General features: G+C 37.9%; 1 protein-coding gene and 1 long non-coding RNA gene across 2 annotated transcripts; both read left to right on the top strand.

The window, feature by feature from the left end:
* Positions 1–2813: 2813 nt before the first annotated feature.
* Positions 2814–25456, top strand: LOC118165683. The gene is made up of 3 exons (XR_004750175.1): positions 2814–2823; positions 9476–9482; positions 24696–25456. It is a non-coding gene; the product is annotated as an uncharacterized LOC118165683 (long non-coding RNA).
* On the top strand, positions 13969–24093 carry TMEM184C (transmembrane protein 184C). Its single transcript, XM_035323888.1, has 10 exons — positions 13969–14211; positions 14669–14799; positions 14895–14931; positions 16739–16944; positions 17747–17821; positions 18703–18796; positions 20318–20430; positions 21117–21216; positions 21701–21872; positions 22323–24093. The coding sequence occupies exons 1-10, from the start codon at positions 14095–14097 to the stop codon at positions 22613–22615; spliced, it is 1338 nt and encodes a 445-aa protein (XP_035179779.1). The 5' UTR covers positions 13969–14094; the 3' UTR covers positions 22616–24093.
* Positions 25457–25836: the final 380 nt, after the last annotated feature.

Genomic DNA, 25836 nt, shown 5'->3' with positions numbered 1-25836 from the left:
ACTGTATTTGTACCATCAAAAGTTAGACGGTTTAAGTCCTTAAAGATGGATATTGTAAAAAGTTTTCTGGAAAACCAAATAGATTACCCCAACATGATAATCCTTGTGAACATGTTCAAGGACACTCTCAGAGACATTATTTTGTAAGCTATAACTTCCCTTCACAAAACTTGAGTAGATTTTTCTAAACGTAATATTTAGAAATGCAGCCATTAATTCTAGTCTTTGTTACAGTTTCTTCTGGTTTGATGAATACTTTAGATTTTTGGTCTATCGTTTCACTCAGAAATCTTGTCTCTCTCAATTTCTAGCTGAACATGATGTTTACTATGCATTGTTTCTCTGATATTGAGGCAAGTTCACACTGCTAAATGCTCATTTGAGTTTCTTTAGAATATTTAGGTAAATAACATCCTGCCTCGTGCTTTGTAATTGTCTTGTTGGTTTGACCTATAGGCTTTTCCTCAGTTTAAATCAGATCTTTAGAACCACTATCAGGACAGCTTTGTTATGAAAGTCACTTATGATCCAATACAGTGAATGTGGATGCAAAGGACTTAGCTAATAGGAGTATGACTTCACCTCCCTTAAGCTTCCTTTTATTCCTTCAATATCTGTTAGTCTTCACTATCTTGACATGCTTGAAGAAAACAAACTTCTATGGCATCCTTCATATCCTTCATATGATCATCCTCCTACCACCAAATTTGTAACATATCTGTTCTGGCAATATCATTGCAGAAAACCAGGTATTCCAGTTCCCCTATCTCACTGTCTTCTAGCATTCCTGTATAAGCTATATATGTTTAGTTTGATTTCCCATTTTTCAATGCTTTGTTATTCTATTTGAATTATTTGTGTTAAATTTGTGCATTACCTATCTAGTGATACTATTATACGGTGGCTATCATTTTGAAGAACAAAATATCAGTATGGCCAAGTTAAGTACATATAGTAAATAGCTTGAATAAGTGGAAATAAATTGAGAAAACTGTTGAGAAAGAAAAGCATTCATTATTTTCTGATCATTTTTCTCTTTTCCAAATAAACATAAAAATATGCACTTTGTTGTCTATGTATTGTAAACAGCTCAACATGTGCTTGTTAGACTGACTTGAATTACATTTCTTAAAACTTAAAGTATTCTGGAAATACATTGTTTAAGAAATAATGTAATTGCACAATTCTGGTGTAAACTTTGCCTGAAAACTGGAAACAAAAGTAAGGGTAGATTTTATCACCATTATTGTATAAAATGCATTCAATATATTTTTCCTATGGTAATAATTTCTAGTGAGTATGCAGTGTTCCAAACTGCCTCTACGTGCTCCATGTTTGTGCATGGATACCGCATACTTCTATGGGACTTTGCACCTTTCTCCCAAATAATAAAGACATTTCTCCCTAATTAATTCAATTTAAGAAGTATACTTACATGTGTTAAGGGTGAATACTGCAAAACTGTAACAGTGTATGGTTTTGAAGCTGATTATGTATTTTGTTAACCGTCTCTGTAAGAGGAGCTGAATAAAATTTCCAAAAGGAATCAGGTTAGGGATGACAAATCATGGAAAGATTTGACTACAAAAAATATTACTACAGAATCATATAAGTAAATGAAAATAGGGCTTTGCAAGGGAAATATGTAATTTTGAAGACAATTACATACTCTGTACTCTAGGAAAACTCTCATTGAAAGAGACTTAACTGCTGTTTTATATGCTAAAGTAGATTCTTGGAAGTCAGCTGAAGCTTTCCCTGAAAGCAAGGTAGGAGCAGATACTTAGGAGGTGTGTTGATTTCTTCCTTCAGATACTGTCTGAGTGCTTCTTAGAACTGACTTAACCATTTGACTCAACATTCTATTCTGAATTACGTGAAAGCAACTCCCAGCCAAATCTACAGGACCCAGCCTGCTGTGATAATGATCCCCTGTCCTGTTGTTCTTTGAATGTTCTACAGACTAGAACCAGCAAGTTCAGTATTCCTGCCCCAGGACTGTGAAATAATAGCTGTAGCACACTGACCAGGTGTCCGGGATGACTAATGTGAACCTCTTTTGCTATAGTTCTCTTTGCCACCCTCTATGGATTTCAAAACACATCAGAAGAAATCTCCTTCTCTGTTCTTGTAGCTTTGGACTACTTCAAGCACACAAGGAACAAACAGTATTACTACCTGGAACGTGAACTGAGCTGATGCCAAACTCCAGAAAGCACAGGAGTTAGAGGCAAGTGTAGGAAAATAAAGGTGATTATGTACAAAAGCTCCATTTTCAATGGCATTTGATAAAGAATGCTAAAGTTTGACAAGTTCTAGCAATGGATGAGAATAAAAAAAAAAAAAAAAAAAAGCGCTACACAGTTACACACTTGCTTGGATTCACTTTCGCTAGCTGTGGTACCAAACTGTTGAATTTGGCCCATGACTCCCTCAGTCTATTTCTTCTTCTGAGTAATTTGAGATAAAATACTTCATAGTTATAAAATATTTTGATGTGGTTTCAATTAAATATGACTTAATGTCTAGCAAAATCAAAGCATCCTTACATTAGAATAAACACATATTGTTTATTAAGCAATACTAGCAATATTGCTGGTAAAACAAAACGATTTCTAGAACAGAAAAAAAAGCAAAGTTCTAAACGGGTATAAGACAGAGAAAGAATTTCTTGTATTTGTAAGAAAACTGCGGAAAAATACTGTTGGGTTCATTCAGAGGCTAATTTCTATATTTTAAGTATTTTGAAATACTGTATTGCAGCATCCAGCATCCAAAATTTACTAAAGTTTTGTGGGAAAAGAGCTGTTTGGCAGCATCCCAGTCCATAAGGGTCTGAGAATGATGTGCCAGAAAGACTCAGGAGGCCTAAAAAGCCACTTTAAAATATGGAAGAGGGTTTGTTTTGTTTTGGGTTGTTTTCTTTCTTTCTTTCTTTTTTTTTTTTTCTTCTTTTTCTGTTAGAGGCCCTGTTCGGGGTCTTTCGGTCTGTTTCAGGGATTTCTCTAAGCTGCAGCAAAAAAGTAAGGAATTCATTACAGGCACTCATAAAGCCTCTAATATTATCATGTTCAAATAACACTTTTGCATTATAAAAGTTTTGGTTTAATGTGTTTTTATGGCAATTGACAAACTCTTTTTTTTCCTCCAATAGTAACTAATAGCTATCTATCTGAAATGCATGTAGTGCAAAGATTATCCTTCAGTCACACTACAGCTTATAATGTTGGCAAGGATCAAATCTGTTTTCATATTCATAATTCTTCACATATCTCTATACCAACATTCCTCAACAAGTAAAAACCTCATTTTTACACTTTTATTCCATAATGACTGACGAGTCATATGCACAAACTGTTACAAATATTTCAGCTAAACATATGCATGCCAGTATAAAGGCAAAATCAGGCATATACTCTGGAAAGAAAAGCCTATTTACTTTTCTTGTCCTCATTTTAGCAGCCCTTTCAGACACTTAACAGATCACATCTCAACGCATTTGAATTTAAATCAATTTTAATTAATTTGTTTTAGAGAACTGAGATAGGTATTGACTTGGCAGAAATAGCTGGTTTGATAAATCACAGCAAAAATGCATGGGTACTAAGTATAATTGGAACTATACACAAAACTTCTCAAAATGTTTCTTCTTCCATTAATATTCAGAGCCTAATTCTGACTTGACTAACATCACAAGGATTTTCCCTTTGATATCTGAAGAAAAAGATCAGGTTCAAAATGTTTCTTACCTGGTCATTTTAGGAACTGACCACAAATATGGAGAGGAATGCAACAGAAAGGAACGGAAAGGAACAGAGGGAGAGAGAGAAAGAAAGAATGGAAGAGAGAGTTTGTGTTTGTTCTATCCTATATTAGGAATCCCTATTGCTAAGCCTAGAACAGATCTAGAAAAAGACAAAGCACTGTGCTCCTAAATAACACATCTGATTTTCACCTTCCTGGCTCACATAATTGAATTCAGAATCCTGTACTGAGAATGTTTTTACAGTGCATACAGGAAAGTACGTGCATGTGGAACAGTCATAAAGATCATTATGTTCTGTCAGAAGCCAAGTAAGTAAGCAGGCACTCAATCAAGAGCACTCTATCCTGGGTTCTAGTCCCAACTCCTACAAGTATTTGTGTACTTATCCAGGACTATTTCTCTAGTTTCTGTAAAAAATTGACAAGTTACTCTTTCTCACCAATGCATCGTAACTGCAGACTTAAATGGTGAATAGTGAATATCACTGGAAAGTGAAATTGAAGACTGAAGCATCTTTCCTACATTCTAAAGTCTGCTGCCTGCTGGCTACAGCATACTCCAAAGGAAGGGTTGAGCCCTTTCTGACAGACGAGGGAATTGAACCTGGATCTCATCCACATTTCTGTCTGTTCTAAGCACTCAGCTCCAGTCTGAAGGGAAACAGATTTTTCCACTGTGGGGCCAGCTGTTGCTGCAGGGTCCCAGCCTACTAGGCATCTTCAGAGCTCACCTACTGGACTGAACTCTCCAGGGAGACATACTGAGGAATGCTTTATTTCTAGACACATATTGAACATTAGCTGAGTTAATTACTAGGCTACTCAGCCCTATTAATGCTTAACTGCCTTTGAGAGCATGAAGGAGCATTGCTGGAGTGCTCTTTTTATTATGCACCTCGCGATAACAATGCCTGAGCTTCCACAAAAATTTAGGTACTTCGAGTGTTAAGTGGCAGATGTGTAAATACTTTTTAGGACTGCAGTTTTGATACAGGGCACCTGAATTCCACATGACACAAACATCAGGTGTTTATGTCCTTTTCTGGGTGTCATCCCAGATTAGAATCAACTGCTCAGAAATAATCATAATATCTGCATAAGGCTGATTTTCAGAATGATTTAAATAATTAATCTTCATATTGCTCCTAAACAAAGATTATTTCTTTTTCACATATATGTATAAGATGTGTTAAATTGTTGTAGGCTACAACTGAATTGGTATCAAAATTAGAATTTTAATGGAAGAATTCTTGGTTCTCAGACTAGAATGCAGTTCATGCCTCTCAGAAGAACAGAGAGAAAACACGCTCTTCAGTAGAAATAGCTGTTATGCTGACAGGTTTTAATTAGCTAGGAACTTTTTCTCTTTAAATGGTTTATCCTGCGTGCATTTTTTTTTTTACTTCCAGAGAATACACAAAATTTTGCAGTGCTAACTTTCACTTCTGGTAGGCCATTAGCATCATCAATACGTAAATAACTGAGAAACCATGACTGAAACTTATCTTTAGTAAACTTCACTTTCTGAGTATCATCAGAAGTGATTGGACATGCTACATTTAATAGTACACAAGCACAATGCAGTTCGACAATGACTTTTTTTTTTAAAAAAAAAAAAAAAAAAAAAAAAAAACGGCTTATTAGATCACTTAATTGCTGCCACTAATGAAAAGTGTCTATACACAAGTAGGATGTTTTCTCCTTCTATTGCTGAAGGAATTCTGTAATTTTGAATGCCTACAAGAATTGCTGGTAGGTTGAAAGGACTGCCAACTACCACCCCCTTCACAGCATATTCTTGGCTTTCACAGCTATAATAGATCCTTTCCATAAATTCTCATGTGTTGCTCACCAATCTGCTTCCTACATATGCAAGTGAAAGAGTACGTTAGCCACTACACAGTGTCAAGTGCAGGAAAAGCCTAACGTGAAACAATTTATAGGTTGAAGTATACAAAAAATATTGTTGTGACAATTAGAAAATTTTAACAACTATGCTTCAAATGTTTCCAGGGTAACAATTTTGAGAACACTGTATTTTCATAAACATACATTGTTATACAAACCATAATTCAGCATAACAACAGATATCCACAAATCTTAGTTCACCACTGTTTGTTACTGGTTTACATTTACCACAAGCAACAGAAAAGCAAGAACATACATTGTGTTATAGAACACGTTTAATTGTTCTCGTGTAAAAATGTTGCACGTATTTGCAGATATAATATGCAAATGATGACTTACCACAGAAACCACTGTTTGAAAAAATTAATATAAAAGTTCTAATACTAGAAATTTAATAAATTGAATATGGTTATGGCTGTGACATTCCTTTAATCTCCTGGCACATGTATGACTGTGAAGGGTATTTGCATTATAGGAATTATTTTTCCAGTAGCTCAAATACCAAATCTCTTTCCTTACAAAAACACGTATTTTTTTTTTTTTTTTTCTGAGATATCCAAATGAGAACACTATGGTTTTATGTTTACTTCACGCTTGAGAATTTTGAAACTTCAGTCTCTTAAATACAGGGGCTTCAATTTTAGATCGACAGCACAGCCTAGTGGTTACTCACACTGTTCTGTAGCATTCTGATTACACGATACCACCTCAGCTGTGTCTAGCTAAATACTCTTCACGTGTCCTTCATTCAATGCATGCACTTTCCTTCTTTTCACTTTATAGAACAACAAAGTTGGGATTTTGGAAGGAAATGTCAGTTAATAAAAATGAGATAATTCAGGAATATGGAAGACTTTAAAATTGCTTTTATATACCTTTCAAACAAAACCATATTTCTGAGTATGTATCATTTTAGTTATTCTTAGCCAGAACATACAATGAAGAACAGTGTAGTTTGTCCTTTTGTTTCATTTTCCAATTGGAAAAAATTATCTCTGTTTTTAGTTCATTTTCACCTGAGCAGCTTTAACTGGGTAATATGATTTAAGGGCTATGCAAGTTACTACGTACTTACCTAGTCAATAAAGCTATAAACGTAGTCATCAAAACCACACCTATTATAGTGTTTTAATATGTTTAATGTTTTTTTATTATTATTTATTTTCATTTTTTATGTTGCTAGCCAAGTACACAGTACAGATTACTGTCTGTTGAAGCAGAAAATAATCAAAGGCAACGAGAATCAAGAGAAGTAAATAAAATGTCACCTAAATGTGTTAAAACAGTATTTTTTAACAGTCCCTTTTACAGAACTTTGACTTTTTATGTGGATGGCTGTAAATGATTACTATTTTCATAGGGGACATCTACAGAAAATCTTGAAGATATTGTTCCCCAGGTGAGTTCATAGTTTTGTATAGCTGCAAAATCTTTCAGCGTATTTCTCATTCTCTGATCACTGAAATATTGTCATATTTAGAATGATGGTCTTCTCAGTAGGTAATATCAGATAATATTTGTCTCTTAAAGGAACGGAACTGTAACTGGAGTGCTGTATCCCTAACAGGCTGGATAGGCTGAATTACTATTTACCTGCTGAGCATCTGCTTCTTGCTGTAGATCAGTTCTCTCTTATGCCGGTATTAGGCAGAAGCAGACTTTTACAGAAGGATGAAAGGGATTGTGGATCTGACCTTTCCCTGTGTCTCTTTCCTCATATTTGGGTTCATATATTTCTTTCCCCTTTTTGAATAAGTTTCAGTTACTCTAGGGTAATTTTTTTTGCCTGAATATGGGTATTTTGCTCACAGTCAAAATGTTTAAAATCATATTAGTATGGGAGAACATTTTCTAGTAGTAAAAATAATTCATGTATTTCAGAGAGTATGTTTTCCAAACAGTATGTTGGGACAGACAATATATTTTCCAAAGGCTCAGAAAACAGAACTCAGTTAAGAGGATTCATAGTTTTTAGTTTATCTTCATGGTCTTCTGCTGCTTGACTCATGCTCAATGTAAGTTACCGGCAATGCTAATATTTCAGTCAGGTTGACATTAAAACTGAGATGAAATGGCAAGTCCCTCCTTTTCTGTACTGCTCAGGAACGTACACAGCCCCATATTATTCTCTCCTCTGAAGGGGAGTGAATGAAGAGGAAATTTCATCAATAGGAGTTCTGTTGTAATCCCAAATGGGTATGTATACTGGATTTTAATGCTGTAGCTGCAAGGTATGAGATGGCGGAGGATTTTTGGTCACAATTCACAAACCTATTTTCTGATCCAGCATTTATAAGATCTGTAATGGCAAGTACGCCCTAAGCAGCAGTACAGCCTGCCTCTCTACCTGGCCAGATCATTTCTTGGAATAACTTACATACCAAACTTTGGGAATCCTTGTCATAAACTCAACAGTAACCAATGGGGTTCTAGGTAAAAACCTGTTAACTTCTCAACAGAAAGACATGCAATAGGTAAAGGAGAAAAAACTTGCAGGTAATGCTGTTTTCTATAAATTTGTACATTTCTGTGCTTAATGAAAAAAAAAATAAAATAAAATAAAGTGGCTAATTCTATGTATTTTCCACATGACAGTTTTGTTGCCTCACAGGTTATAGGGTTTGGAAGTGATTCATTTTTATGACCTTTGTCAGAGTTGAAAATTTCAATTGTAGAGAAGGTGGTGAGCAGCTTCTTTTCCACTCCTCCTTCCATATTACTTTGGCATAGATTTCATTCCTCTGAATGCCATAATCACGCTATGGTGGGGTTGGAAAGGACTTCTGGAGATCACCTTGTCCAACTCCTCTGCTCAAGCAGGGCCACCTAGAGCTGGTTGCCCAAGGCCATGTCCAGACAGCTTTTGAGTCTCCAAGGAGGGAGGTTCCACAGCCTCTCCAGGCAGCCTGTTCCATTGCTCAGCCACCCTCACTGTAAAAAGGACTTCCTTAACAAATCATACCAAACAGCCCTCTTTGTTATAGAAAACATCCCAAAGAGTGTTGACTTTTCACCAAGAGGTATATTGAATTAGTTAAAACCTGAACATTATGTGTTTGTTACTGGAAGTCAAATGTGATAAAATTTTGGAAAGGTTTCTCTGTCACAGAATTCAACAGGATGGAAGATCCTTCCTTTGAGAACCAACTGACAAGAAGACTTCATAATCATCTGGCTGAATTTCCAAACACATGGCATACATTCATTCTATATTTTAACAAATCACAGGAATGATTTCTTCTGAGGAATTGTGTATGAGGATTATTTATACTTATTTCATGTTCACCACTTCCTTTTACACAGCCCCTACTTGTTACATTGCTTAATGTATTTTGAGACATCATACATAAATGTATAAAACTCTGCCAGAAATTTGCTAAGCAAATACACATGTCCACTCACTGCAACAGCTCATGCTTTAAAATACAAAGCTGCCCAGTGGATAGTAAGTAGCTCACAAGTTCCCAGGTAGCTAACAACAACAAAAAAAAAACTAAGTAATCTTGAAAACAAAGAAGCCACATCTTAAATTATCACCCAAACTGCTGTCTACAAATGCTTCTGGAGCTGAACAGCCATTCCCTTCAATGATCAGCCACAAAAGAAGCAAGGAAGTAATCAGAATGCAATGGCAGCATTTCCATAAGACCAATTTCTTAGAACTGATGACAGCCCTGTGAAAAACGTGTGAAAGAAAATTCAGAGAAAAAAGTCCAGTACTGGTAACACTCAAGAAACCATATCAAGTTTTTAACTCTCATTAAGTTAAAAATAAATAAATAAATAAAAATGCATTACTAAGGTTGTTGGTGTGCGTAAGCACCAGACCAGAGCATGAACTGATCAGCAGCATTCTATCAGATGCACGCCTTAAAAGGCTGACAGTAATGTTACCACAACACGCAATACAAGAGGGGAAATCAGTGATGTTGACTGTGGGAATATTTGCGTTTAATCCTGCCCACCCCACAGAGAAATTCTAAGCAGCCACGATGGACAGCCTAGTTATCACTGAAGGTCAACACTTGTATAATACAAAGTAAGAAAAATGAGGAAACCTATGAAGCTAATGGCGTATAAATAAAAATACAATTCATGAATAAAATATGCCACAGTTTTCCAACAGCAATTATAAAATAGTCTATTTTCTTTGCTATTTTAATTTATTAAATTATTTATAGGTTTCCATATAGTAAGGAATAATCCCAGTTTATTATGTTTTGACATAACTCTTTTAAATAAATTTGAAATTCATGAGAGCAGAATGTACATAATGATTGACATCAACAGTCATTCAGTCAACACATCAGTCTTTCCAGTAGTGGCGAATGCTACTAGTACAGCTGTTACCTCCAAATTTTGGAGGGTAGCTTTGTTGCTCTTTTCTCTGCTATTAGAAGCCTTAATAGTTAGTGAAGATGAAACCTGTCAGCTCAGTTTTTAGTAGTATTTCATGCGCATCCTCTTGCTGAAAACAAGGGGATTTTGTGTGTGTTCTGGAGACAGCACTAGTCCCAAACCATAGTGCTAGTTCACTGAAAACCCATACAGCACTTGGAAAAGTGATCTTTTCTCTCACTACACAACACTTTGAAAAATTATAAATTCATGTGTGAGGATATGAATTCACACACTTGTATTTTCCTGTGTTGCTGAAACAAGACTGGGAGACAAGAACGTTTATAACTACCATAATGCTACATTTTGAGGGTCATTATCAACTCACATTCACTTCTGTTACAAAATCATTTTGGTTATGAAGTTATTTCAGAAGTGGAATTGGTTCTTGACAGTGGAAGCTTGGTGCAACAGAGATAGAACATGTCCTTGGTTCTGTTAAAAGACAGTAGTGGAAAAGGTATTTCGTAGAGACACAACATAAGAATAGAACCTCACAGACAAGAATAGTTCCTCTTTCTGATAAAAAATAATAATTATTATTTTTTTTGAGACATTAAGTAGATTCCGAACAAGAAACTTCAGTGGTGGGGATCACAGAAACTAACCTGTTCCAGTGCTTAAACACCACAATTGCCTTGCTGCAGTTTCAGCATGTTTACGGTATGTACATCAAAAATAATAGAATACTTTTTTATTATTATTATTTTTGTCTACACATTTATCATGTTTCCTTTAATTCTTCTCTAAACAAAAATATTTTATTATTTCCTGGTAGAATTTGTATTTTAAAATACTGATCATGCTAGTTGCTTCCCAGTGCAACTGAGACTTTTTTTTTGTCATGCACAATAGACAAAACTACAGACTTACTACAGTTAAATAGAACAAAAAGATCGTTTCCCCTCTCCTGTGAAAGACATTCCTATTTACATATTCTAGGGAAGTGCTGGCATTTTTCAAAGTTGCTTGAACACTACTTACACAGTTATTTTGACCTGAATTAGTAGAAAACCTGGTTTCCCTCTATACTATAAAAAACATTATAAAGCCTCAGATTTCTGGTTAAAAAAGCTATCTGCTTCTGATATATTTTGTAAAAAAACTTTCTGAAAGTATGCAAAACAATCTACTTGCAGAAATGCATTTCTTTAACATTTTCTTGAGAATTATATTTACTTACAAATTTACACCATGGCCCTATGTAACTGCTACCACTGGAGAGGGGTGCCCAAGTTAATAACCTTATTACATTTCTTGCATAGAATCAGACTAGCATACCAGTCCCCTGGGGCACCACATGAAATCTGACAGCAGGGCTGAAAATATTTATGAGGTTCTCTAGTCCAACATTCTTCTAATGTAATATTAATTAAAACCAACCCACAGTGACTGACCAGTGAGTATTCTTGTGATTGCAGTATGTGTAAAGCGAGGCTCCTTTCCTTTGGAGGATAAAGGTAAGCATTAGTTCGGCTGCTTCCCCTTTACCAGCCTTCAAAAAATGTAAAGAAAGTATGGTGGAGTTTGCTAGAGAGGGAGGTCAGGCCAGCAAATACATAACACAATTGTGTTAAATTTTGCTTTCTAAGAAATCTGATTATAAAGAAACCTGACTTGTTCTGGTAAAGAAGTCTACTTTGGAACCTGAGGCAAGCACACAAAAGACGAGTAAACAGAAAAAAGACCGAAAATGCTTAATACAATGATTTCAAGTCTGTTAAGTGTTGAAATCCTCCCCAAAGATTTTTTTAGTCAGTTAGTGCTGAAGAAACCCCAAACAATACAAGAACCAAGAACATTACTAAGAGACCAGCTCTCAGCTTGGTATTCTTAGGGAAGTTAAAAACAAAACAAAACAATAGTGTTTCGCCTTCAATGTACCAGTTACTGAGGAAACTTCAAAAATCCAAAATGTTTGGTAAACAATGTGCTTATTCATTAATGATATAAAATGTTCCCCGTCACTTTAGATATATTATTTACAGATAAGTTATTGTAGTTATTTCTGATAGTTCAGCATTTGTGTTGTCTGCTTTTCTGGAAACGCTGGAAATATTTGCATTTATGTCTGTAACATGCTTAAGAAAAGTATTTATATTTAGATACTTTTCATTATTCACTATGACTGAGTTTGTTAGCTTCTGATTGACATATGTCTTATACCATCAAGAATTTGTTACGTACTAAGACCAAAGGTTTTGCAGAATAGGCACCTGAGCACTAATTTAGTAATACAATACAGAAATGTAGTATTTCAGCTTAAAAACAATATGGGAGGAATTATTTAGCGCAGTATCGGTGAACAAGATTCTGTTCATAAGTCTGCCATAACCTTGATCAAATTCTACTGAATTTTTATTTTATCTGTAATGCAGAGATGATCTTTCAGTTTCCTTAAACTGTTTTTTATCCTTACACATTAAAACTAAATTTGCTGCTGATTCATTGACCAGTAGAAAAATTGAGAAATGGCAATTGAAATATCAGGCTTTTTACTTAATGTGGTCATGGCCAACTAATTCAGATCGTTCTTCTAAACTCTACGTAATGGAAGGAAAGGGAAGTAGTAAGCTAAAGGAAATGGATGATAACCAGGTGGAAAAGAAAGGACCGCAGAACTCTGCCCTCACTTGTAGAGGTGCCTACCAGCTACTGAGGGTATCACTACTACCTTAGCTTGCTTTGCTTCCTAAGACATTGGATGGGGAAGGAAAATTTAAGAGCCCATTATTAGTCTCCATTACTGGCTAAACCAACATAGTTTAGCTGTTGGTTTTGGGGCTGAATTCAACCACATCTTCATCTCCTTGGAGGAGATGAGGAACTGTTGCTTTGGCAGCTTAGAACTGAAATGCCCAAGAACTGAACACTTTTGTCTGAGCTGAACTGCCACCTCAGCCAGGTGTCCTCACCAACCTTCAGGTGCCACAGCTGTGGAGCATGGCAAGGGCAAAAAGAGGTCTTGGAAACAGGCCTCCGGCCCCATGCTGTGGTTATGTCAATTCTGGGAGAAGCAGTCTGACAAGTCTGAAGGGTTTTGCCATTTGCTGAATAGGAATTTTCCTTTCAGGTTGCATCCATCCAGTGGAAATACATTTTCAGTCATTTCCACAAAACAAAGTAATGTGAATATTTTTTAAAAAACTACATAGCTTTGCTATTTCAATAAATGTCTGGGTCATTGGTAAATTAAGAGTGGAAAGCCTGGGCAAACAATTGCTTAAAGATTTTAAATAAATAGATAAATAAATCAGAGATTTACACAGAGAGACCCACGTTACTGTTCCTTAGTACCTCATCCTCCACGTGGCTCCTTGCAGCACATACTCCTTAGTCACACCTCAAACGTTTAAGAGTCTGGTTTTGGCTCCTTGGGAGGATTTACAGCTGCCTTTCCCTTGGATACGTGGCTGAGCACCACCAGTGGTCCTCACACAGCTCAGCACCAAGCCCAGTGGCCGCTGCGGAGCTAAGGGGCGTTTCGGCAGCCCTCAAGAGGCGCTTCTAAGTCTGAAAGATGCCCAGCAAACGCTTAGAAGCTTAGCATGTATTTTGTGTCACTCGGGTGCGCTCCGGAGGCGTCGCGTCAGGACCCTCACTGACGGGAATAGCGGGAATAACGGGAATGACTAACGGGAACAACGGCAGTAACGGAAATAACGGTCCCCGCCGCGCGCGCCCGAGCGCACCTGCCGCCGGCGCGCGCCACCTCCCCAGGCCCGCCTCAGGGGTGCGGGAGAGCCCATTGCTGCCGGCCGGGGGGGGGGGAAGGGATGGGGGCGGGAGTAGGTGGAAGCAACCATTCTGCCGGGCAGGGAACCCGCGATGGGCGTGGCGAGCAGCCAATGGGCGCCGGGCTGGGCGAGGAGGGGGCGAAGCCGGAAGCGGGGCGGGGCGGAAGTGTGGCGGGGGCGGTGTGTGGCGGCGGGCCGCGACGGGCCGGGCCCTGTCGCGCCGTGTCGCGCCCTGTCGCGGTGTCGCTCTGTCACCTCTGGGCGCGGCAGATGAGGGCTGGCGGCCATGCCGTGCACCTGCGGCAACTGGCGGCGCTGGATCCGGCCGCTGGTGGTGCTGCTGTACATCGTGGGGCTGCTGGTGGTGGTGCCGCTCTGCGTCTGGGAGCTGCAGAAGCTGGAGGTGAGCGCCCGGGGGGCGGCCGGGACCGGGGCCTCGCCCCCTCGTCCCCTCACGGCAGCCGCCTCGCTGCCTGCCCGGGGGCCGGCGGGGTGCGGGAGAGGCTCCCCTCTGCCGCTCAGGGCGGCGCTGAAGTGTTACTCTTAAAATGTGTTGAATGGAGGCGGGGTTTCCGTTCAGATTTCCCATCCTTGGCTTTGAAGTGAGGTGCTCTGAGATCAACAGGTAGCCAGGGAGACTTTGGGAATCACGTACTGCAACAGGAGGTGCAGAAAAACAGCTATTGCAACGTATACCGAATGTCCATCTTAAAACTCAACATTAACAATAAAAAAGTACATTTTTTTATTACACTACCAACACTTTTAAAAAAAAAAAAACATTTTTCATACTATACTACTAATACATCCCATGATTAACACCAAAACTTTGACATCCTGCTCTTCTCTTTCTCTTCAAGGTTGGCATCCACACCAAGGCATGGTTTATCGCCGGGATATTTCTCCTTATGACCATACCCATATCTCTCTGGGGAATACTGCAACACCTCGTCCATTACACTCAGCCTGAGCTGCAGAAACCAATAATAAGGTAGCGTTTCACCTTTTACCTCTGCTGCAAATGTTGAATTTGATTCGGATTAAAAGTATGTCTAGTAATTGAATGTTCTTTTGTTATTGTGACAGGATTCTGTGGATGGTGCCGATTTACAGTTTAGACAGTGTAAGTGTCCTCTTACTGGTAACAGCTCCATAAAACTGTTTGCTGTGGGAGTGAGGGAAAACGGTGTCACAGCAGAGACAATGCTGCATGGAGAGCCACGGTCCTAGAAGCTTCTCTTCATTGCTGTTTACAGAGTACATCAGAAGCGTAGTTCTAATGATACTACGTGCTTGTTGTGGATCTTGTGGGATTACTTTTGCAACCGTATCTTAACCCTCTTGGTTGTTGAATACCCCTTACGACCGATATAGAAATGGGGATAAGCGCTTGCTTTTGGTCCTTCCATCTTCAGTAAGAGCTGAACTGGAAACCCATTGACCAGATACGCTCAGTGCTCTGAGATGAGCTTAGTGCTAACATTCTTCCTTATTGCATCAGGGGATGAAGGACAAGATCCCAGAAAAAATCCACTTCTCAATACTTTTATATGACGGGTTCTGCCATACCAGATATTGTTCATCTGAGCGTGTCACCTGTGGCTCCATGCATAGAGATGACTTGAGCTAGAGCTAAGCAGTGTACTAAATCTGTGGATTGTACAGGATGTGTGTTTACATGTTGTCATCACCTCCTGGCATTGCAAGTACTCACATTTCCCCCATAAAAGATAGGTTTTCAGGGACTTTTTTTTTATTCTTCAAAGAGTGGGAAAAGGAGGATAGAGGAGGCAACATTATCTGTTTCACACAGGGCATATCAGCTACCTCAGACTGACGTTTCAATTTCAAGCACAGAAATTTTCTTTGGAAGTAAAATGCCATCTAATTATGTGAGCTCTAGCCAGGAATTCAAGGGCATTTCTGACAAGTGTTTAAATCTTTCCCCAAACTCTGGGATCCTATGGGTGTTGCTGCAAGTATGGTGTTCTTCTTGAGCATAGAATCTGAGCTGAAGATAAAATGCTCTTCTCAGATTCAAACAGTTTGTGATGCAGCATCACATGTTCCACAAAGATGTAGTAGTAGTTGCCATCTCTAGTATTTCCTAACTGCAATGAGGATGCCAAGCATCTTCCTGAAGTTCTAATAAGAAGGTCTGAGAACGCACAACATTCACACCACTACAACCTAGGGAAGCACAGTAAACTCAAAATACCTGGCTCTGTTTGGGAGACAAAACACAAACCAGTAAAATGAAATAAACCACTTGCACAAGCGGCACTTAACAGTTCAAGAACAGAGTAATACTCAAATAGAAAATGGAAAGCTCCAGCAGCTGATCCATAATTACAGTTTTGCCAGACAAAAAGAAAATGCAGTTTTCTGTCTGAAATGCTTAGGTTGGAGTGATGACTGACTACCACTTGAAAGCTAATCAGCTGCTGTCTATATTTTGCAAATGTGCTGGAGCAAACATTTATGCATTACACAGGAAATGAACTTTGTACCAAAGGACTACAAAGTTAGTTTTCATATCCATATTGGCAGGAACATGCAAATTTCAGGAAACTGTTTTTTGTCCCCTCCTGATAGGGGTAGGTCATGCATGGGGGATCATCTCTATAGTTAATTTTAAATTGAAGACTGCATTGTGTTGTGAGAGATACGGAGCACCTCTTGTGCAGTGCTTTAAGCCTGCTTTAATTTGAAGCAGCAGAGATGCAATCTGAAGTTCCACTTGCATTTTTAAAGTATGCTATTTTCTAGCTGTAGCATCACACTCTTACTAGACAAAAACTTAATGTTTGTTTTACTTTGTCCCTCCTGCCTAGTAAAGTGTGTCTGGCTGAACTAGGCAGCCAGTGTTGTTGTTGGAATTGCTTTTGTCTTACTTGCACGTAACCTTTTGTGTACCTCTCTTCTTGCAGTGGATAGCTTTGAAATACCCCAACATTGCAATTTATGTGGATACATGTCGAGAATGCTATGAAGCTTATGTCATCTATAATTTTATGGTTTTTCTTTCAAATTACCTAACCAACCGATATCCAAACCTTGTATTAATAATAGAAGCGAAAGATCAGCAGAGACATCTGCCTCCCCTGTGTTGTTGTCCGTCGTGGGCTATGGGAGAGTGAGTATATGATGGCACCTTACAATTCTAAGCTGTGTAATCAGATACAAACGTTTTAATATTTAGTAACCTAACTGTTATTGTTGCTTGCCAGTAGTATGTTTATGGTTTGCACACATTTTGCACACATTTTGTTTATCAGTAATGTACTGCTACTGAAAGCAGCAGTGAACATGTTTTGATGTAGCTGTAAAACATCCTAGAAATCACAGGTAGTTACCAACATACATTGTTCAGCACCTGATGCTGGAGAATAATTTGATATTTTAGAAAAATATTGGAAAAAGATCTTTTGGAATTTGCTTCTTTTGCAGTCAAAGAATGCCACAAACCTCACGTTGACTCAGTGATGCCATATAGCATATTGCTTTTACTTCCTCACCTGAGGGAGGAAAGAAAGTCCATATGCCCATGAGCTGCTTGTTTCTGCATGCTTACTCTGATGAGCAGCATAATAAGTTTTCCTTCTCTCTCAAGAGATTTTAATAAAGCTGCTTTAATGTTAAAGACAAACTATGAATGTGATTCCGAAACACCCATAAACAAAGTGAAAATTTCATTCTCTGTTCAGCCCAGACAGAATTTTTCCATGGCTAGAAGTGAATCACTACTATTTTCTTTTGTGTATCTAAAAAGGTCTATTCCGTTGTGCTTATACACACTGTAAACTGTAGCATCCGAAGTTATGGCAGTAAGCTAAGTTGAAATTACTGTGAAATAGCGAAACCACTGAGAACAAGACATTTCTGTAAGTGAATTGTCTTTAAATTCTAGTACAATGAATTTTTTGTTTCTCTTGCAGAGTTTTATTATTTAGATGTAAACTGGGTGTTTTGCAGTACACTGTTGTCAGACCATTTACCACCATTATTGCTTTGTAAGTACTCTCATAAATATTTAACCTTGGTCTTCAGAACGTAATTTTGAGTTACACTGGAAAGAATTTTTGTGCCCTTTGTATTGAATCAATGCAGCTTGGAAGCAGACTAGTTGTGTTACCTTCTAAATGGGTCCCGGCAATTTCCATCAGTCTTTGGTTTCTTTATGGCTTCTATTGCAAATGACTATTTGCAGAATTGAAATAATAAATAGTTAATGCCTGCTGCTGAAAGAAGTGGGGGAGGATGTAAAGTACTGTTTATGTGGGAAAGATGTTTTAGAGCACCAGTCTCTTAATTTTAGAGTCGTCTTTTCCTCCTACTTCTCTGGTTTTAACAACTGGGTATTTTTAATGGCAAGTTTCACATAACTTTTAAAATTTTACTAAACTTTGCATGTGATAAGCTTGACTTTGTGCCTTTGTATATATCATATAATTTGTTGTTGGAAAGGAATAGTAGGCAGTTCTGCGTGTTGATGTTTAATGCTTACTTTCACAAACTTTGTATTGATGATCAGTGATGTTAATTCTGTGGGCCTGTGAAGAAGTTGTTATTCACAAAGAATATCCGTGTAAATACATATCCCATTCAGCAATGGGATATGTTAGCCCTGCATTTTCATTCTCCTTTTTTGGGCTAAAAGAAAAAATGACGTCCCTATATATATTATGATGTTCAAACATTGTTTCTTCTGGGGAAAAATAAAATATAAACTTAATATACAGTTGGAAAGTGATTCTTGTGCAGACCTCTATTGCTCGTATTTTAGTAACAAAATAGATTTTGGATTCTAACAGTTGATTGATGTGGTGAAGGTTTAGCATTTCAAGAAAGTGTTAGTGTACTATGTTGTGATTAATTCTAAAAATTCTTTCAGAATTTGTGAGCTAGTGGACGTGTACGACGAAGGAAACTTCAGCTTCAACAATGCTTGGACTTACTTGGTTATACTTAACAACATGTCACAGCTAGTGAGTATCAGAAGTATATCTTTTGCTCTTCTAAGTCATGTTAGTATTATGTAATTGTTATGTGAACTATTGAGAATAATTGCATGAATGTCTGGTAATTCCTATAGGTAGAATATTTCACTCTGTAATTCTTGTTCTTATCTGTTAAATGCTGCGTACAGAATGTTGGACAACAATCTGTAATTTTACTATATTGACTTCTAAGCTCAATAGATGACTAAAGTGCACCTCCCTACCCCTAACTACTGGATGAAGTGGTCTGACCCCAGGCATGCTAAAGCTGCAGATTTGCCCCTCTGCAGATGACAAGACTCCACTCACCTTGTTAGCTTCCTCCCAGCACGCATACAGAGAATCCCTGCGGCTTTCTTAAAAATACTGTTAAAAAGCTAGTGGTAACAGCCTTGACAGAAAAAACAGAAGCCATGCACGCAGTGCAGAGATGCTAGCCTAACACCTAGTCTTTGAAGAAAAAAGACTGCATAATTTTAAGGTTTTCTTGTCTGTCTAGCCAATACTTGGATTTTAAGGAAAAGGGATTCTCAGGAGTCTGTGGCAATTTAGCTTTTAATTTGAAATTACCCCTAAGAGGCTTGGAGCATGTACATTTTAGAGGGGGGAAGTTGTTCCACTGTGAAAGCCCCTGACTGCACTAGCCAGAAGACTGTTGGCTCAGCTGCCACGTGATGGGGAAAGGGCAAGATGTCAGCCTGTAAGCTTGGAAATTTCATCTTGGAGGTCAGAGAGAGCATTTGGTGGCTGGCTGGGAAAGTGGAGGAATCATTTGCTGTTTCACCTAGAGCACGTTACATGTGAACTGCTGCAGCACCTCTGGCAACAGCAGCAGATATCATAACAGCATGACATCCCATCTGATCAGGGTGTCCTCTGGCTGCCATAGCTGTGTTTGTTGGGTGACTCTAGAGAATGAGCTGTAACTGCTTTCTGCTGTTACAGCAGTCCCAGCAGCAGCACATGCTTGTTTGTGTCCAGGGTGACACGATTGCTTAAAAAAAAATTGCAGTGATAGGCTAGAAGAATGTCCATGAAAAGGGGAGATAATTACTTTTATTTGGCTATACGTTAGTTTGGTTGCCTGCAGTTCAGATTGCTCAGTTTTGCAATGAAGGTTGTATTCCTTCCCTGTTTTCTCATAGAGACAACCTTTCAGGCATCCGTAACAGAAGCCTGAAAGTACACCCACTTTTTATGCCATTTTCTGTGGAGTTGCACCTGGCATTGAAAAGATCTTATGGAAGCTGTTTGTTATTTGTAGACAGATGACCTGTCTTTGTCTGACACTGTGATACATTTCAGAAACACAGTTTCAGGAGAAAAAACTCTGCTTTAGCACAATAAGGACAAAGATTCAATAAGTCCAGAATTCCCTTTCTAAAATAGCTTCTTAAGTTTGCATCATACTGCGGTATTTTTGGAACTGAAGAGATGCTGTGAAACATCTCAAAATAAACAAGGATTTCAAAGATTTTAAAGCTTTTCTTCATTTCTTTTCCTTGTTAGTTTGCTATGTACTGTCTGGTGCTGTTTTATAAAGTACTACGTGAAGAACTGAACCCCATCCAACCTGTTGGCAAGTTCCTTTGTGTGAAGATGGTAGTTTTTGTTTCTTTCTGGTAAGTGAATTGTTTACTCATTACTTCTTGCTCTCAGAGTGGGGTCACAGAAGAACAGAAAATGCTGGATTGGCATCACTGAGGTTAGAGGCTCCAAAATGTCTAGCCATAATCTTGGTGAAGTGCTGCAAGGGGAAAAGGATATCAGTATTTTGGACACAGCAGTCTCATTTACTTGAGATGAGTTCAGACTTGGTGTTTTTTAAGGTGACTCTCAAGAGCCTAATTTATTTTAGAATCCTCACTTGCAGTTATTTCAAAATGTTTTTTTTTGTTGTTTTTTTTTTTAACTTTTCAGTTATTTTCTATATATCTTTAAGCATTGCTCACACTTAGCTACTAATGAGTGAATGCATTTGACTAGTTGACCGTTACTCTGTGGGCTACTTTAACATCCTGAGAGAAGCAACTTGTTCTAATAAAGACCTGGAACAACAAACTCCTCTTTGGCTGTCTTGTCTTGTCAGATGGTCTTTAGGACCATGGTTGAACGATGTTTTTCTTCAAGCCCATTTTGTTTTTCTCCTTTTGAAGTCTAAATATACAGACAGCAACTTTTTTTTTTTTATAAGATTCTTGCTACATACGTACATATGTGTACATACAAACGTGTTGTTTTCCAGATTTGCTTGGTGGTTTGTAGGCACTGCTGTTACAACAGTAATAAAAATTAATAATCTTTACAGGCAAGCTGTGCTTATTGCACTGCTGGTGAAAGTTGGTGTTATTTCTGAGAAACGTACCTGGGAATGGCAAAGTGTGGAAGCTGTGGCTACAGGCCTACAGGTAGGAACAGACTATTACTTCACAGGAGAAATTGCTTTTTGTAGGATGACGTAGCTGATTTCAAGCAAATAACATCATATCTTAGTGAATTATTTTAAAGTTGGACCAAATTTCAGCTGGTCACCCCAAGTGAGATTTCTGCTCACTACTACATCCATGTGTTGTGTGGGAGGAATGTGGCCCAGTTAACTACTTCTGTTGGATATCCTTGTGACTGTTCTTAAAAAGAGTACATTAGAAAGCTGGTTCTTTCTGACTCTCCACTTCTCAGCAAGTCAGTCTGTCCAGGAAGGGCTTGTTCCAGTATGTATGTAGTACACGTGGCGCTCTGATATCTGCCAAGAATATCCCATCTCTAGTGAAAAGCAGCTGATGTCAGCATCCCAATGCCATTGCTATCAGTTTTTAAATGGTAGAAGAAACTTGGGAGCTATTCTTCTCTAGTTATGAATGATAAGTATTACTACCTCTCTCCTTGTTGCAGGATTTTATCATTTGTGTTGAGATGTTCCTGGCTGCTATTGCACATCACTACAGTTTCTCCTATAAACCTTACGTTCAAGAAGCTGAAGAAGGGTCATGCTTCGACTCTTTCCTTGCAATGTGGGATATTTCTGATATAAGGGCAGATATATCAGAACAGGTTCGAAATGTTGGTGAGTAACAGACAGATTTGTATGATCTGTTAACACTGTATGCATTTTTCCTGCTTCATTTTGTACTATTAGCCATCTCTATAGCACACTGAGAACATCCCACACAAAATTCATGGCAGCTGCACCCCTAAAGGATTTCACAGGATACCTGGCACTTTGCTCTTCCCACTAATCCTGTGAGTTGGGTGTCTAGTTTTTAATTTTTCTTTTAGATATACATTTCTCAGTGTGAGTTTCAGATGTTTTAGGTAGAATAGAGGGGCATGTCTTCCTTCCCAACCCCCAAAGGAAAGACATTCTTTTATTAACTGAAGATAACAATGCCCATGTAAAACTCTTCTAAAACAAAGACCAGTCCTCTATTTTAACATGGCTATTTTCAAGTTTGTGTGTTTGAAGACCTTGGGGTATTGCTGTGTTAAAATGCATTTTCATTTCGCATAATTCTAGGAAGGACGGTTCTGGGCCAACCAAGAAAAATATTTTTTGCTGAGGATCATGAACAAAACGAGCATACAAGTTTACTGTCTTCATCTACTCAAGACCCTATTTCTGATGCTTCTTCAATGCCATCTTCACCCATGGGTCATTACCAGGGGTTTGGACACACTGTGACACCTCTCACAACACCAACAACAGTCCCTGCAGTTGATGGTATTTATAATGCTCCTGCTATTCGAGACACTAAGGAGTCACCTGAACTAGACCGCAACTTATTAGAGAAAGCTTCGGATAGAAGTTAGACTCGCCTTTTCTTTGAATGCGTCAACGAGTGTGTTGTGTACTTGCCACATACCTTCTGTTAACCTACGCTATTAGCGATGGAAGTCGAGTAGCTTGGAACAGCCACTGCACAGACAGGAAGAGGATATGGTGGTAACTGACATCTTAATTCTGAGTCTATAATGGATGTATCTGACTACCCTGTGAACATAAAACATGCATACTGTAAAAATTTCTGAAGAAACCTAAGAATCAACTCTTTAAACTGTTAAATGTTTATATATCTGTTACACGGTATGGCAAAACTACACTGACTTCTATTAATACGAAAGAAACTTGAAAAATACTATGCTCTTCTAAATGTGAATGGTAAATACCACTACTAGGGGAAATGTTAATTTCAAGAATGTAATTTAAGGAGGTCAGTAGCAAAGACTCCTTATATTGGTTTTGGTTGTCCTATTAATGATCGGACAAGGCTGAATGGTTTGTGGATGACATGGCAAGTTCTGTGTACATGCCATCTTCTTCCCTTTCCTGCATAGCTAAATAAAATTCTTTCATGAAGGTAATTAGAGAGCATCTGTAAAGAATCTATATATATATAAAAAAAAACATTCCCCCCACAACCTTCCATGCCCAGAACATACAGTTGGCGTATCTCTTGTTCTTCTAGCTTGTAATTTGTTAGTCTTTTACATTCAGAATAGACAACCAGGAAGATAGGTTTTGAATTAATAACTTACACTTGACTGCTTTTTTCCAATCCTTCCAAAATGGTTACTACCATAAAATATCCAGGTGGGGAGGGGAAAATAAAGGATGTCAAAAATGAAACTGAAAACAAAACTTCTTTATTTTTGGCTGCAATAAAATCTTTAACACTTAAATTTTTTTAAGCTGTTAAAACTTAAGATCTTAATGTATCTGTAGTAAGTTGTATTCATGAATTTGTGTCTGTGATTACTGTACTATGCTTCTAGTATAGCCTGTTCAAATGTAGTAACTGATTGTGTGCCCCCTCAGAAGAGATCTTTACTAAGGTAAAATTAAGTAGCTAGTTAAATCTGGAGTTACTGGATCATTAAATTTTAGACCAAGGAAAAAAACACTTTTATCAAAACATTGTAACATTTTACAAACTGAGAAAAGCAGGTTTTTTTATCCCATTACCAGGTTTTTATTACTATTGCATGCTTGCAATCTGACAAACCTAGAGCATTGACATTAAGTGACATCTGAAGATTCTTTTTCAGCATTGTAAGCATTTACTGGATAAATGCTTAACTTCTGGCTGTCACAGTGAGTTAATCTTAAGTGCTTATTTTGCAGTACTAGTGTGATGTAAATATTGCGCCTTACTCACTAGGCTGCGCATTTTATAGGTGACTGTACTTGCTGTATCTGAAGCTAGTGGGAACGTGCAAATCATACTTTTCAATTGCCAAGTCATTGCCTTTGTTGTAAATAAGTAATTAAAGATTTTATTTAAACTGTTCATTTTCTTTCAATTTGACTTACTGCTAGTATTTCAGAGTGTGAATGACAAATGGAGACAGCCCTCCTTTTTGTGGAGGAAAGTGATCTTGTGTATAACTAGTACCTGTGCTTGTAGTTCCAGTATTTTAAGGTTTATATTGAAAAGAATCCTTGCTTGGAGCTTATCAGAATTAGTTATGTGTGTGTGATTCTAGACACCTTTCTTGTCACAGATGTGTTCTAAAGAATAATTTAAAAGACAACTTGTAAAAGCTTGCAAGGCCCAGGGCCTTCTTTGCTCACTATGGCTACTACTAAAACTACTCTTAATTTCTTGCATGTGCACAGGATTTCTACCACTGCTCATTTTTACCCATCTGAAGGATGAGAGCTGGTGGGAGGCCCTTGTAGAATCATTTAGGTTGGAAAAGACCTAAGATTATCAAGTGTAACCATTAAGTAACAATTATGCTCTAACTTTTCAAAAAAACTAGTTGTTTTTTTTAATAAGGTTATATCTGTTAGGTGTAAATAACTAAGTATGGTAATGGGGTAGGGATGTGGAGAGCAAAGCAACTAGTTGAGTGCCTTGGTGAGTTTTTCCACAATTTTCACAGAAAGGGAAACACTAAGATTGCTTAGCTTTCCAGAATTATGTTAAATTCAGCTATTCTATTTTAGGTACACAGTATTTCTGCATTTTAGCTGGAAGGAAAGGTAATTTTTCAATGCAATAGCTTTCAGGGTCATACCTTCCACTTAACGATTGCTGATGAATTTAAATAAAAATAAGATCGGTGACACCTGTCTTGTCTTCCTGGAAACTATTACTACAAGAGGTTATAACATGCTATCAAGTTTATGAACCAGTTCATTCAGAAGTAGTCCCTGTTTTCATTAGCAGTATTTGTCCCTCCCTTGTTTCATACCTTATCTGTTCTCAGCTCTTAAGGCAAGAGCAATTTTTTAAGACTTGGGTTATTTCAAACACTGCTTGAAAACATAGTAGCATTATTTTAGCCCTGTACTTTCTGTAACTGATTAAGGGCAGAATATATCCTTTATTTTCTTCAATTTTACCGTCTCACTAATTGGTAACAATCTAATAAATATGCCCAGCAGCTAATACTTATTGGCTTTGCTTTCAGCATTTTCTATAAAACCATACTCTGCTGCAATTATCCTGCAGCTACTAGCTCTGGTCATCATTTCCAAGGTAATTGTAGCACTATGACTCCTACAACCTATTTTTGACAATTGACAACCTATTTAACCTTAATTGCCAGGCACTGCCTTTACTAAGAAGAGCATTGGTAGAAGTGTAAGACAGCAACTAATACTTTATGGACTTTTTTAAAAAAAAATAAAAGATGTATAACAAGCCTCTGTCTTCCTCCACTTGTTTTGCTTTGGATTGTAACTCTTGGATAAAGAGTAGTATTCAGTTAACCTTATCTTCAAAAAATTTGACTTCACCATCACTTCTGTTTTCAGAAGTGATGGAGACCTGTCTTCTACCCTTCTAGGAGTAGCTTTGTTACAGTAATGGCAGCTGCAGGCTGGGACAGCCACAGCTGCAGCAGAACTACTCAGTCCCTCAATTTGATACCAGGTAGCCTAAAACATTTACCTAATGGAGAGTACATACTGATCATGCATGCAAGGAGATTCTAGAAAAAAATATTAGTATTTTCTCTTTCTATAGGCTCTTCTATATTTTAGGCTCTTTCTATATTTTCTCTTTCTATAGGCTCTTGTTAAC

The sequence above is a fragment of the Oxyura jamaicensis genome, chromosome 4 (assembly GCF_011077185.1).
Source record: "Oxyura jamaicensis isolate SHBP4307 breed ruddy duck chromosome 4, BPBGC_Ojam_1.0, whole genome shotgun sequence".
NCBI lineage: Eukaryota > Metazoa > Chordata > Aves > Anseriformes > Anatidae > Oxyura > Oxyura jamaicensis.
Note: the sequence above shows the minus strand (reverse complement) of the source record. Positions and strands in the feature narration are given on the sequence as shown.

What these genes read in the sequence shown, in the direction of transcription:
- TMEM184C (XM_035323888.1), top strand. Translation starts at nt 14,095, where the DNA reads ATGCCGTGCACCTGCGGCAACTGGCGGCGCTGGATCCGGCCGCTGGTG. An exon ending in CGATTTACAGTTTAGACAGT is followed by an intron (nt 14,932 to 16,738) that starts GTAAGTGTCCTC and finishes CTCTTCTTGCAG; the next exon opens with TGGATAGCTTTGAAATACCC. An exon ending in AGAACAGGTTCGAAATGTTG is followed by an intron (nt 21,873 to 22,322) that starts GTGAGTAACAGA and finishes GCATAATTCTAG; the next exon opens with GAAGGACGGTTCTGGGCCAA.